Consider the following 14,589-nt stretch of genomic DNA (forward strand, 5'->3'; position numbering starts at 1 on the left):
TATATGTTTCAAGGGAACACAACTTATCCACCTCTTTGGTAGACACATGATGGCCTACCTTTCTTTTTTTAACTCTTTACCCCAATAATTTCATTATTATTACATAGCTAGACAAAATTAATGCACGATTAAATAGCTAGTCAATTCAAAAGAAATCATTATTAATTTATTAATTGTTTTTTTTATGTATCTATATCACCCCCATGTCACACAAAAATGAGTGACCAACTAAACTTTTCAATCCTTTACAAATCTAGAATAATTAACTTAGGGAAAGGCAAGTTTCTAAAAAGTTGTTAGGATTGACCAATCATTAAACAAGATAGAAAATTGTTACAAAAAAGGGGCGAAAAGGGCAAGAGATTTCAAAAGTTTGTACCATATCTTGAGTGATAGTGCACCAATGCATTGGTCAAGAATAGCCAAGAGAGTGGAGTTGTAGATGGCTTTGAAGAAGTTCAACAACTATCCATGACTTTTGAAAAAAAAAGGAAATAGGGCTCGAGTTGACCAAGGTCGAATTAACCCTTGACTGATTGTGTTGCACATAACCGTTAGTCCGTTATAGCATGTCCATTTTGAATTTGAGCTCACCACGTGTACCAGTCACACAATTAACTTGTGATCAATTTAATTAGTTTTTCTCATTTTTCATTCTTCAAATGAGTAAAACGGTCAAATCAAATATAACATTTGGATACCAAGGAACGGGGTGGAGGTGTTCCCAATTGCACCGGGAGTAACATTTCCAGCCTTCTCATCCACAATTCTACAATTATTAGGCGTTACTTGGTAGTTAGAAATGCCATGTTGCTCAGCTGGCAAAACCCAACCACCCCAAAAGAGTACATTGTTAAATACACAAATATGTCAAAACAATCATGCAATGGTCTATGCATGCAATTGCGTGATTACATGCATGGTCCAAAATCAAGAGTCATTTTCATGCAAATATCACAAGATTTGTGCTAGGATTCTCTCCACTTTTTTTCATCCAGTTCATTTCTCCGTTACTTTTTATCCGTTTCTTTTCTTAAGATGATTTCACTTAAGCTAGTAGAGAAATTTAATTCCGTTAAGACCATCCATTTTTTGACGGAAATGAAGATGATCCTTACTCGGAAGATTCATTACATACTTGCTGCATGATTTGCTGGAAAAACTTAACTTCCCTTTCAAGCATGATCTTATACTATATGCTTTTGTACTTCCATCATAATGACACAATTATTGACATAATCATGATTATAAACAATCCAAACAAAAGTAACCATGTGCAGATGAGTCAATCACAAATCACAATAAACTTGTTTTCTGTCTGCCGTTGTGCCGGCGATATTCCAGCACGATACAAGTTTACAACCGAACTATAATTTGTTTGAAGCACCGGAAAGCAAAATAGTCCATATTATAAGACACAGTACAAACTGAGAGATCATGATTTTAGTACAAAGGGAGAACAAAAACACAAAGCCGTGACTTCGCTGTAACTCCTCCACAGCCCTCCTTAATAAGAGGGTCAGCAGCATTGGACATCTTCACATCCTTGATTTACAGCCTTTTATCACGTTCCACATCAAAGAATAAATTATAAGCCTATGATCTATGATTTATCGTACACTCTTGACTCTTCTATCAAAATACGATGTAAAACCTAAACCTAAAACTAAGTACTAACCCATCAAGAGTATGTGCCTATATGGTCATGCACAGAAGTGAGTGAAGCCCCTAGCCCCTAGGGATACATGCTCAACGAACTGGTAATGACAAATAAATGCAAACTACAGTCTGTAAACCCTTTGGTTATACAGTCAGCAACGGAAAATATAACCTGGTAGGTACTGAACAATGAACATCAAACCAAAAAACCAATCAGCTTTAAGCAGATTGTTACCACCAAGGACGTGCTACGAGTGAGTGGCTATATTTGCATATTTTCCTTGTTGGCTTCCATAAGTACCAGCTATTTTAGCATAAAACTGCCAAGAACTGCTTGTTTTGGAGAGCGGCCTTTGACCAAATGGATTGTCCTGGATAAATTTCTGGACATTCTCAGCTTCGGCCAGTCTTTCAAGATACACGCGAAGATCACCACCAGGTCCTGTCACGATTTCAAATTGTGAAAAACGCATTCCACGATACTGTTTTATAATAAAATGTGAAAGCGGGAGAGGGCTAGACGGTAGCAAATGCATTAACCAATAAATAACAAAGTTTGGGGGTGGCATACATGCATATTTGAATTAACACGACGAGCATAAAGCTAGGCGGACCAACAATGATCCAGCATGCCAAAGATGATTATTAAGCAGGACACTGAAATCAATACTGTGTGCGAGTGATCTCATAAAGAAAATTCTACAGAGATTGAGGGAACCTTACCTAGTGCATTATCTCCAGCATTCTTGAAACTGTAAGGATGTGGAAATATGGCCGTATGGGGCTGAACAAAAGATGCAAAGAAAGAAAAATGAGTAATAGAATTGAACCACAAGTGACCTAATGATGACTGATGAACAAAGATACAAAATACTGATTAAATGAAAGCCTAACATGTGCACATATCTGAGGACAATGTACGTGCATCAAAATTCAGAACTTACAGGATTCCGTAGAGCCTTGTACGGTGAATCATCCACCAATACTGTATTAGTTTCATTATAATATCCCTTGTCCCAAGGAAGAGATACCCCTTTGTTATCCCACCAAAGGTACCTAAGTTCCTTCAAAACAAGGGGCTTGTCCTTGTTTTCAAGAGTCTTGTATTCTGTAGCAGTACAATGGGACCGATCCTGCACAGAGTTCTCCATTTAATCAATCAGAAACAAAGATGCAGCAGTTAAGAAACAATAACATGTTGAGAAAGGCATAGATGCAAAAAAGAGAAAACGTTACAAAGAGAAACAAGTATCAAGATCCCAATAGCACGAACATACAACATGGTAACATACATCATAATCTACAGGAAAATTTGACAAAAACATTCCCAACTATACATATTCTTCTTTGAACAGTCCCAACTTTTGATTAACTAACAATGGTCCCATCTTTGAGAGTATATTCTCAAATTGGTCCTGTATAACTTGTAACTAACAATGGTCCCTGTTAAACCAGTAATTTGTGTATAAGCTTTCCTCTTCATACGTGTATTGCTGCTACCCCACCAATCCTACGCTTCCTCCCTCCTCGCCCTACCATCGCCACCAGGCCCACTACCATCCTCAAAGTTTGATCTAAAAATGGGCAACTTATAATAGGACATGTTAGGATGTCAGTTCAATAGGTTCACAGGATAATAGTTGGGACTATTTTGAGATCATTAATAGTACGGGATTATTTTGAAATGCCCAAAACAAAGTTAGGGTTATTGGTGCTGATTTTTTCAATGAATTTAATCTATTTCTCTTACAGATTCTTTCAAAATTTTCAGAACAACTTCCAGTTGATTAATGAGTATGTACGCGTAAGGTTGCATACATCTGCACCTTCCTACATCTTGTCCTAAAAGGAGTTTTACTGGATTTCTGGTATTTAACTATTTATCTTTGATGCATACTTCTGGAAAGATTATTAGACATTACACCTAGCAAGAGATCCACCTTTGAAAAAAGTAGAAGCCTTGAAATGAGATCTGACAAAAAGCCAAATGAATGAACTAATTTCTACAACTGGAGAAATAAGTTCCAGCAATATATAGCAGAATTACTGTCTTGCAAGTCTCAATGCCTATCCAATACATCATCAAATACCTCACAATATCTCTAATCTTAATCACTTTTAATACATTCTATGAACATCAATGCCCCTACCATGCCCTGCCCCCCAACAAGCTCCTAAGACCTTGTAGTCTTTACATGTTTTATCACTTGTATGATCCAAATAAGAAGTGAGCAAAGCATCTGTATGTTACTTGCAAAAGCACCTTGATACCTAACAACCAAATTATCCTGATGTCTTCCTTTCAAGAGGTGAGGCGCCTAGACTTCTCAATCAATAAACCATTTCAAACAAACGACAAAACTTCATCACACTCCAGCGATTTGATTTCAGATCCAAGACATGTTACTACTCATGAATTGGATTACTACTGATGTCTGCCTTTCAAGAGTCTTCTCAATCAAAAAACCATTTCAAACAAATGACAAAAAGTCATTACACACCAGTGATTTTATTTCAGAGTCAAGACATGTTACTAGTCATGAATTGGATAACTGGTGTTTTAAACTCTCAACAATCCAACTTAAGGATATAGATAAATCCAACCAATCAGAAGCAAATCAATCACTTAAACTATACTCCTTTAAATGCTAAATAATCACAACACTTGCCTTATTCGTCCGTTCCTGCCTTCCTAAATATGGTTGCAACAATTCTTATTATGGAAAAGACCCCGCTACTATTTTATTTGTTTCTCTCCCACAAACAATAAAAAATAACCCCATTAACCCCTTTTGCACATTAAAAGATGTTTTCCATGTACTAACCACTTGTTCTCCTAAAACTACGAGCAAACAAGTGTTGCGACTATTTAGGAACGGAGGTAGAACTATTATTTTTTGATTTGGGGGGGGGGAGGTTATGAACAGTCATTAACATCACGTTCAAAAGCAGTCATTAACATCAAGTTCAAAAGCAGATTCCAGCTATCAAACACAGTAGTGTAGGTACAACCTTGGCAGCTTCCAGTGTGAATGTCAATCCTGCCAGAAAAGGAAATATAGAACTTCTAGATATACATGACCTTACACCTAACTAGTCAAGGACTCGAGACTAATGAGGAAGTTGTTTCTAACGTTCATCATATAGAGACAACAACAACAACAAAGCCTTAGTCCCAAAATGATTTGGGGTCGGCTAACAACGTTCATCATATAGAGAAAAATCCAAAAAAAATCTTTCCCTACAGAAGGAACAGTTAATAGGTTTCCAGACATCAGAACAGAAAAACAGTTGAAGTACCAGAAACAGCATAGCAACAACTTTACACGTGTAGAACTTCATATGTTGATCAGAAATTGGCATGATTTGACCAATCAAAACGTTATTGGGAAGATAAGACACATTATAACATAAAGAAACTCCATTAGCATGCATGTCAGATATTTGTATAAGAATGCCTCACCCAACAAAAAAGTAATTTATTCTTGGTATCCCTCATGAGGAAGTCCACCACCTTATTCAAGTTCATACTGCACAGACAAAATAGAGACCAATGAGACAATTAATCAAGTACCATTATAAATTTGCAACAAACAAGAATCAAAATATATTTTCCTTGTGCAGATAAGTAGCAGCCACTTCCTGTATAATTAACGATTATTTATAGTGCATAGCTACGCAGGTAATATGTGATTCTTTCCGCTAGGCACAAGACAATAATCAAAGACATCCGTTGGAAATCCTGAGACAAATACCTTTCAGTTTCAAAATTCAAGATGAGGATCAAATAATTTACCTAGCCTATTAAAACTAAGGCATTATTATAATTTAAATGGCACAGAATACATTACTGGAGAAAGCCATATGTCCTTTTCAACAGATTAAATGAAAATATATCATTATTCCAATCACTGCACAAATAAAGCAGAAAAAGACAAGTGGGATTAATCGAGATAATTACTTGGTTCTTGATGACCAAATTCCCACATCAAATCTTTCAAAGCAGAACTTCAGAAAATCATCGCAGAAGGGCCGTTTGAAGACTGGAAAAATAAAGGGGAATGAGTCAGATAAGAATATGGATAACAATAGAAATAGAAGTCAAATAACACAAAACTGAAGTCATAGAGGTAAAATTCCCTCGCCTGCTTTTGCTGCTACCCTTGTGTCCGGCTTGTATCGAGGATGAAAATCCGTGACAACGTCAACCAGTATACCATTTACATCAAGGACAAGAAGATTTTTTCTAGAATTTGGAACAAGATTCCCTACCAAAGAACTGACTGGCATCGCCTCTTTTGATGCATCAATTCCCTCTTTTGATGCATCAGTTCCCTCCTCTTTCATGGGTTCTTCACAAGATGCAGATTCAGAGTGCCTTTTCATATGCTTCTTATCCTGCTGTATAACTGGAAGGTCATCGTTGGTCACTTTCTCCAAATCATTACCATTAGTCTCTACCAAAGAACTAATTGGCGTTCCCAGTTTTGAGGCCTCGTCTTCTACCATTGTTTCTTCACAAGATGCAGATTTAGAGCGCTTTTTTTTACGCTTCTTCTGTTCCTGCGGTTTAACTGGATCACTATCATTTGAAGCACGCAAATTCACAGGCACAGAATTTGGTTCACTCAACGAAGTTTCTACTAATGAACCGGATGGCGTCCCCTGTTTTGGATCAATTACCTCTACTTTCATGGTTTCTTCACAAGATACAGGAAGCCTTTTTCTACTATTCTTCCTAGAATAGGTTTTTAACGATGTCATCAAGTCTAGAGTTGTCTCTTTCCCCTCCTGGCCAAAATCAATGGGCATGTTAACATTGGATTCTTTTTCTAACATAGTCTGACCAATAGCCAATGGAGAAATAACGTTTCTTCCACATGAACGTGTTGAACCTGATTCCAAAGCCTCCTGACTAATAGTGGCTGACCCCCCTGAACTATCAACGGCGACACTGTCTGTTGCTAATACCTCATTATTTTGGTTAGTATTACTAGGCTGTAAAGCACATCTTGCAGAATCAGCTTCATTTTTCTTGCTGGCAATCACAATACTTGAACCATGACCACCATCGGCACGCTGCTCTAGCTGCGAACCTAGAGTAACCACTTCTTTACACCTGTGGGGAGTTGCAAAATTGGAGTCGTTATTTTCACAAGAGCAAGGGTTCACTGAAGTTTCTTTGCCGTTTGTACGCCGTTGGCTATTCGCATGAAACACAGGCTTCTCGTATCTGTAAGAACGACGATCTGAATATTGATATTGTGCAACATTGTAGGACCTGCCTCCACGTGAGCCAACCCAAGAATCATATCTCCTAAACTTCGGGCAATGAAAATCTTCTTGGGAGGGGAAGGGGGGACTACTGTTTCTTTGCCTCTTAAATGGCCGACTCCATAAACTGATATTATCACGTCCTTCAGCAGAATTGCAGAAACTCTCAACTTTTTCTCCAGAAATATCACATTTGAGCCCATCCATGGTTGTCGCATCACCCTTACGAATTTTAGGTTCCATAGCAACATCAACAGATTGCCCTTTAGCTTCCTTGTCAAAGAAACCATCAGATGGAAGTACACTGCTTTCAGTATGCTTACTTTTACCTAAGGACATCTGATAGTTCTTGATACCAGCGCGATCCTGAGCCATCGCTGTATTGGCATATTGATTTTCCACACCAAAATTCCTAGAGTCTCCAGCAGCTTCTGTGTTTGGTTTTCCACTCCAGTTAGAAGTAGAAGTAGCATATTCATGGTAGCCATGGAGATATCTGCAGTGTTCTCCAAGGTCACACCTACCCTTCGTAAACCGAAGGCACACCTCTCGTATTGTCTTGTCACCACCGAAATCATCCGTCAACCTGTTTCTCTGTCCCTCATACGACCAGCTCCTGGATGTAACATCCATATTTTTCCTGTTACCAGCCAACTGTACACCATCCTTTGACGGCCGTGCTTTTTTTGGCTCATGGTATGCATGTGTGTCTCGATATGGTTGGTTTGAATAGTTCTTGCTGTCCTCGTGAATTTGGGATGTCCCAAAAGTCGTAGCTATACTGCCATCAGCAAAATGTGGGGCTCTTGAATTTACTGAAACTCCTTGATTTTGTTGAGCATTCCATAAATCAAATCTTGGTCTATCATATACAGTAACAGGGTGCAAATGCACACAAGATGATCCACGATAACATTTTCCACTGAGGAAATTCCGGCATGGTGATCTGCTACTAGGATCTCTCGAATAAGCCCCAGTTCTCAATTGATTGTGCATATTTGCTTCCGCATACTCATGTGTTGTCCTCAAAATGACATCTCGACTTCTCTCACCAGAAACAGGATAACTTGAAGTTGCTGCGTATCCTTGATGATGTTGAGTATTCAGATCATGTCTGGAACCAACATATGTATTGACTGGGTGCCAACGTTTGCAAGATGCTCCAAAATCGCATTTGCCTCTGAGGAAATGTTGACAAGGGGATCTACTCCTGGACTCTGTATTTGCGTTGTTTGCTCCAACATGTTCCTGAGAAATCCTTGTAAAATTATCTCTATTTCTTCCACCAAAACCAGGATCCCTTACTGCTCTATGTACTTGCTGCTGGTCAACTCTTGAATCATGTATCGTTTTATCAAAACTGGCCATTTCAGGGTGCAAATATGGGCAAGATGCTCCACTGTAGCATCTTCCACTCTGAAATCTACGGCAAGGAGATCTGATCCTGCCACCTCTAGATGAAAACCTAGGTGTAGAATCAGTACCATCATTTGCTCTATAAAAATGGGAGTTTCCTAAAGTTGCAACAGCACCCAACTTTTCTCGCTCACTCTGACAGAACCTGGATCTATCATGTTCATCAGATTCAGAGTGCTGATATTTACAAATTGCTCCACGACTACATTTGCCTCGAAAGTTGTCACGGCATATAGGCATTTGAACCTTATCTTGTCTTAAATGCTCACCACCATAACTTCCACTTTGTGTAGTTCCTCTCCATCCCGTCCATCTCCTGGAGCACCATCGTTCGGTTGGATCCTGTTTCAAATGAGCACCACTGGTATTCACAGTGCCATTATGATGCGTATGAAGTTGATTGATATGTTGTTCCTGAGATAACGGTCTTTCAGAAACAGTTTGCTCCATTCTAGAACTCGCTTGAAGGCAAAAGGACTAGTGCTTGCTCAGTTTCACAAGATGAGTGCACTTCTCTAGCATTCTATCTTGCCTGCCCCAGTTTGGTGACTGCTTCAACAACTACCATGATGTGAGCTTTGAAGAGATCAAGTTTCCGCAACCCAGTATCTATCCATTCCAACAACGATGAAACAAAGTATAATTAGAAGGAAAAACACAGAGATTTTTCAGATCATTCGTAAAAGAAAATATTTTATGATAATCCTGGGGGATGGGGGGAGATAGAAATAAGGTAGGACTGTCTCGTTTATTTCAAAGCTAGCTTAAAGCTCTAGAATTTGGTAGAAGGATGCCAAAGATATAAGTCCCTTCAAATGATAGGTGTATAAACATTCGTATAATTTACAAAGATCAAAAGCAGCCAAAAATAAGAATAACAAAGACATTACTACTAGAAAGTCAAACACACAAAGAAGAAAGGGAAGCTAAACTGCATGTAAAAGAAATCTGACCTTAATACTGGAGACTTCCTTCTCCATTATTCAGGTCCCCAAGATTGCAGAAGCAAGAAGCAAAAGATAACTTAACAATTAATTGATCAAGCAAACCAAACCAATTTCTAATATGCAAACACTTGGCTGTTGCTGACAATAATGGAATCTGGGACATAGACTCTTAATTTCACCATAAGGTATCTGTGCTGCATTCTTCACACTTTGAGATGAGTATGGTCACTCAGGAAATTAGACACCTTAATTTACGACAAAAACACACGAATATTTGGGTGCCGATGACAATATTAAAACCTGGTTATCATACTCTATATATCACCTATAGTACCCATACTGCATACTTCACTCTTAATGTGGGTATGGGTACTTGGGAAGTTAGACGCCTTAATTTAAAACTAAACACATGAATACTTCAGAATATGGCTGAGTTCAATATTTGGACACTGCAAACCTGCTGCATCAGGGTTGGTGATAAGTTGAGAAAAGCTTAAACTTGGGTTAGCACTTAGCAGGTAGCATGGGTCAGCTCAACTCGACACAACTCAATCTTGAGACTGAGCTCTGGCTCGTCGAATTTCAAATTTCAGGCTTAGCTCAAGACGAGCTCTACTAACCAAAACTCAACAAAATCAAATACTTAGTTATGTTAAAATATTGTTAGTCTAACTTTTTGCCAAAACATTGAGATTCTCACAGGTATTGTCTTGATATCTATAAGGAGGCTTTAGGTATAGGGTATTTAGGAAAGGGGAAGAAAATTAGGAGGGCCAATTCCCTTTGTTGTTCACTTGTTTGTAATGTCATTTTAATCATTCCCTTTACTCCTTCAACTCCCCTAAAACTCCTCTACATGGTATTCCCATTCTCTTTCTCTAAAGCCACCAATAAAACACCATGCCACCACACAGCCACTGCCTACCCACCAACTCCGACATCACCACCGGCATCGATACACCACCACCACCCTCTCGGTCAAAAAAATCAACACCTACCACCAACCCAACATGGTATACAAAACTACCACCAGAATCATCCACGCCCCACCGGCCCACCCTCACTGCCGAAAATTCCACCCCATAACCGAAACTCCAAAACAGCCGACGGAATCGCCATCCCATCCATCCAAAATCAACCCAAACCATCGAAAATCCCATCCCATCCACGAAACCCTATCCACAACCCACCTTCATCCGCAAAACCCTAACCCCACCCACCCGAAAACCTACCTTAACCCCTGAAAACCAACAACCACCACCAATAATATACAAAAACCTAGATCTAAGAGAGAAGGTCTGTTTTTTTAAGAAAGAGAGAATTAAAGAAGCAACGGCAGCGGCAAAGGTTGAGGATGTAGGGGAAACGGTGAAGGAGGGGAAAGGAATGGATAGTGGTGGTAGAGGAAAGGTAAAGTGGTGGTCATACATTGGGAATCTTTTTTTCCTAAAACAAACAGTGTAAAATCTACAGGTTTAGCTTTCCATTCTCCTTCTTTCCCTTTCTCCTTTGTAAACCAAAGGCCCACTAAAGTTAATCTCAAATTTTCCATATAATTGGTTTAGTACATGATGCCAGCAGATAAGACTGATAGTATCAAAGGGTTCTTTCATAAATCTTTAACTTTCATGGTGTGATTTCTTGTTTGTTTCATCTTAGTGTGCATTTTCTTAGCTAAATGAGTTTGAGCAATTAATCTTATGACTCCTACACTAATCCACTAGATGTTTTAACTAATATTTCATATGTGTTAAGCTAGCACTAAAAGTTTTAGCAGAATATAAAAATAAAAATTGTCCAATTGAATTTTCCTCGCTTAGTTTTGTGTGACTTTTGGTTCTCTAATTACATTCCAACTTGATAATTTACTGATAATTAGTGTGATATCGAATTGGACAGACTACCCATGCCTATCCCAGAGCCAGGACAGGAGTGACAACCTCCCTGGACACAGGGAGAAAAGGTGCATTTTCATAGTTTTCCATCGTAACATAAAAAGGGTAATGAACAAAAGCCTACAAAATTAAGCTGAATTGTTGAAGGGGTTCAATCGTATTGAGACGTTTACCGCCTGGTTAATCATCAAACTTACTGAGGAATAAGGGGTTCGAATCTAACCTAATACACTTCCTTCTCATGAACAAAACCACCACCACCTACAATTCCTCAATCTCCATAATTCAAAATAAATAAAAAATAACTATGCAAATTCTTATTCAACCAAGGTCATAATTGACATATTAAAATCAATTCAATCATACTAAGTGTTATTATACCGTTAGTTATTGTTCTTTACTACTGGATTCCCTCCTTAAAAAAATCAAATAAACCACTAAAACACACAGTAGAATTTAAACAAAAATAATTGAACACATGACTTCAACTACAACTATGAACTGGTTATAGACTAATCAGACAAAAAAAGAACACTAAAACAAAACAAAGAACAAAAAAGAAAAGACATCCAGCAGAATACATTTAACAAAATGATTGAAACATCATATCAGGCAAAATCCATCATCGGCACATTAGGAAAAACACGAAATGGATCTATAAAAACACAAATAAATGAACAGAAAATTGATAACAAAAATATGAAAGTGAATAAATAGATGAGGAAAAGAAGCTATACATTGTCGTCAACACTGAGAATAACAGCGGCAGAGAAGGAGAATTGGTTAGAAGACCCCCAAATTGAAAATCGACAATGGAAGAGGCGGCGCCGATTAGAAGGTGGTGGTTTTGTGGGAGGAGAATAGTTAGGGTTTTAAGAGGCGGCGGAGGCAGTCAGAACTCCGGAGGCGGGAGGAGGAGGAAGGGTATGGAGATGAGATGAGAGCAGGTGAGATTTGGTGTTTGAGGAGAGAGAAATTAGAGATTAATTTACTTCTTTTTACGGTCATTAATCTATTTTTACAAAACTTAAAATATTACCCAGAAAAAAATAAGGACGATATTTGGATTTTGTAAATCCTGCCAATGCTCGAGTAATCGTTTTCTATCACGCAGTGATTTGTGATTCAGTGTGCCTTGTGCCGAGCTGGTGGACATTGTGGTTGTTTTTTTGTTTTTTTTTAATGAAAAAGAGCAGATAAATTAATATTAGGAATCAAGAGAGTTACTAGCTTCCCTTAGGATATAAAATTAGCATCATTAAAGTAAATTAATACAGATCAGGGGAGGAGTAAGAAAAATACTACTCTCATTGCCCATATTACAATTATGTCTAGCACTTTTCGCCAACAAGTCAGCCACTTTGTTGGTGGATCTAGCTTCAAAAATCAGTCGTATGCCTTGTAGAGCTTCAATTCTTTCCCTGCAATCATCAATAATCATTTTGTGTCTGGAGATACATAAAATAGGCCCAATAATCTCATTAACAGCAGCTAGGCAATCTGAGGATACAATACAATGAGGGCTAGAACAAGTTGCAACCTAAGAGAAGGGTTTCTTGATGCCTAGAACCTCACCCTCAAAAGCATCATGAGCAAACACAACCCTAGTTCTTACTTCAATCCAGTGACAAGAACTATCTCTGACAACCACAGCAATACCCGAAAGAAGAATAGATTAAACAAAAGAAGAGTCTGGATTTATTTTGATGAAACCTGTAGGGGGGGGGGACACCAAGGTAGCGAGGTGGGCTTTCCTTCCTTAGAGTGGTTATTCTGGTGAAGAACCATTCTAAAGTAGCCCACGAAGATTGATTAGTTGAGATGACAATTGGAATATTGTTTTGAGCGAAAATCCACGCATTCCTGCGTTTCCAAACACCCCAAATCCCAAAAGCAAAGAGGACATTGTCAGGCACAATGTGGAGCACATGAGTATTGGATATGAGGTTCATCTTAAACCAATCTTTAAACAGGGGAGACATGTCCACAACAACACCCATTTTTTCCCATAATTCAGTAACCCTAACACACCTCCTAAAAAGGTGATCATTGTCTTCGATCACACCTGGGCAAAAAGAACAAAAGGGGATTGAATTTAGCCTGAAATTTAGATTTTTTTCGAATGGCCAACCTATCCCACCATAATTTCCAAAAGAAAAACTGCATCTTTGGGTGCCACACACTTCCCCATACCCAATTCCAGTCGTCAACAAAATTCACACAAGAAAGTTTTCGATCCATAACAATATCCCTGGCTAAGCTAGAACAAAATTTACCTTTTTTGTGCCAATCTGAGAATATTCTGTCAGATTTAGTGGAGAAAACTGTAGAACTAATATGAACACTAACACACAACTCACTGGGAATAGGGAAGGAAAGGAAACAATGAATTTGGGAGGAAGGCATGTCTTTGAGCTCACTGACAGTTTTGACATCCCCACCTCTCATGATCGGCCCAATTAGTAAAGACCTCAACAAATCCTTACCGATCCACCTATCATTCCACAGATTAATGGATGAGCCATCATCCACCTCCCAAGCAAGTCTATTATGGTAAGACTCCCACCCTTTCCCAATAGATTTCCAAATGTGAGACCCGGTGGAAAAAGCTGTAGGAGAAGATTTTTCTATGAATATATTTGTCAAAAATGATATCGGAAGCAATTGACTTTTTATTTCCCAAATTCCAACAATTCTTAGCGAGGGCGACATAATTAATCTCCTCATTACTAGAATACCCCAACCCTCCAGCTTTTTTAGGTAAACACATATTCTTCCAGGAAACCCATGCCCTTTTTTTCCTGTTCATACTCCCACCCCAAAAGAAATTAGAACAAATGGAGTCTAGTTTGGAAGTGATAACTTTATGGCAGTCAAGAACGAGCGGGAATTTGACAATGGTCATTTTGACAATGGTCATTTTGCTAAATTCTGACAATGGTCATTTTGCTAAATTCTGTGAAAATAATGGGATGCAATTCCGCTTCTCGTGCCCGCATACTTCCCCTCAAAACAGAAAATCGTAACGCAAAATTAAGTCCATAAATAACATCGTTCGGACACTTCTTGCTCACTCCTCCATGCCTCCTTCGTTTTGGCATCACGCCCTTCAAATGGCCACCTACCTTATCAACATTATTCCTACCAAGGTTTTGGGGTATAAATCACCTACACAAAATATCTACTAGAAAAATCTCTCATACTCTCATCTACGTGTCTTTGGGTGTCTTTGCTATCACTTATTCCCCTCTACCTCCATCCATAAATTACAAGCACGTTCTACACCGTGCGTATTCTTGGGCTATCCTTCCCATCATCGGGGTTACAAATGTTACGACTTGTCGAATCGAAAAATTATTATTTCTAGGCATGTAATTTTTGAAGAAAATAACTTTCCC

The 14,589-nt window shown here is 38.5% G+C and overlaps 1 protein-coding gene across 2 annotated transcripts; it reads right to left on the reverse strand.

The window, feature by feature from the left end:
- Positions 1 to 1,281: 1,281 nt before the first annotated feature.
- On the reverse strand, positions 1,282 to 12,316 carry LOC110795619 (uncharacterized). 2 transcript variants are annotated; one of them, XM_022000641.2, is made up of 7 exons: positions 11,929 to 12,316; positions 5,805 to 8,958; positions 5,621 to 5,702; positions 5,123 to 5,189; positions 2,604 to 2,792; positions 2,383 to 2,443; positions 1,282 to 2,101 (listed from the first exon to the last, which is right to left on the reverse strand). In XM_022000641.2, the coding sequence occupies exons 2-7, from the start codon at positions 8,797 to 8,799 to the stop codon at positions 1,908 to 1,910; spliced, it is 3,588 nt and encodes a 1,195-aa protein (XP_021856333.1). In that variant the 5' UTR covers positions 8,800 to 8,958; positions 11,929 to 12,316; the 3' UTR covers positions 1,282 to 1,907. The 2 variants fall into 2 exon arrangements, with proteins under 2 accessions (XP_021856333.1, XP_021856334.1); XM_022000642.2 differs by lacking the exon at positions 11,929 to 12,316 and adding an exon at positions 9,303 to 9,326.
- Between the last annotated feature and the right edge of the window lie 2,273 nt (positions 12,317 to 14,589).

The sequence above is a fragment of the Spinacia oleracea genome, chromosome 5 (genome assembly GCF_020520425.1).
Source record: "Spinacia oleracea cultivar Varoflay chromosome 5, BTI_SOV_V1, whole genome shotgun sequence".
Lineage (NCBI taxonomy): Eukaryota > Viridiplantae > Streptophyta > Magnoliopsida > Caryophyllales > Amaranthaceae > Spinacia > Spinacia oleracea.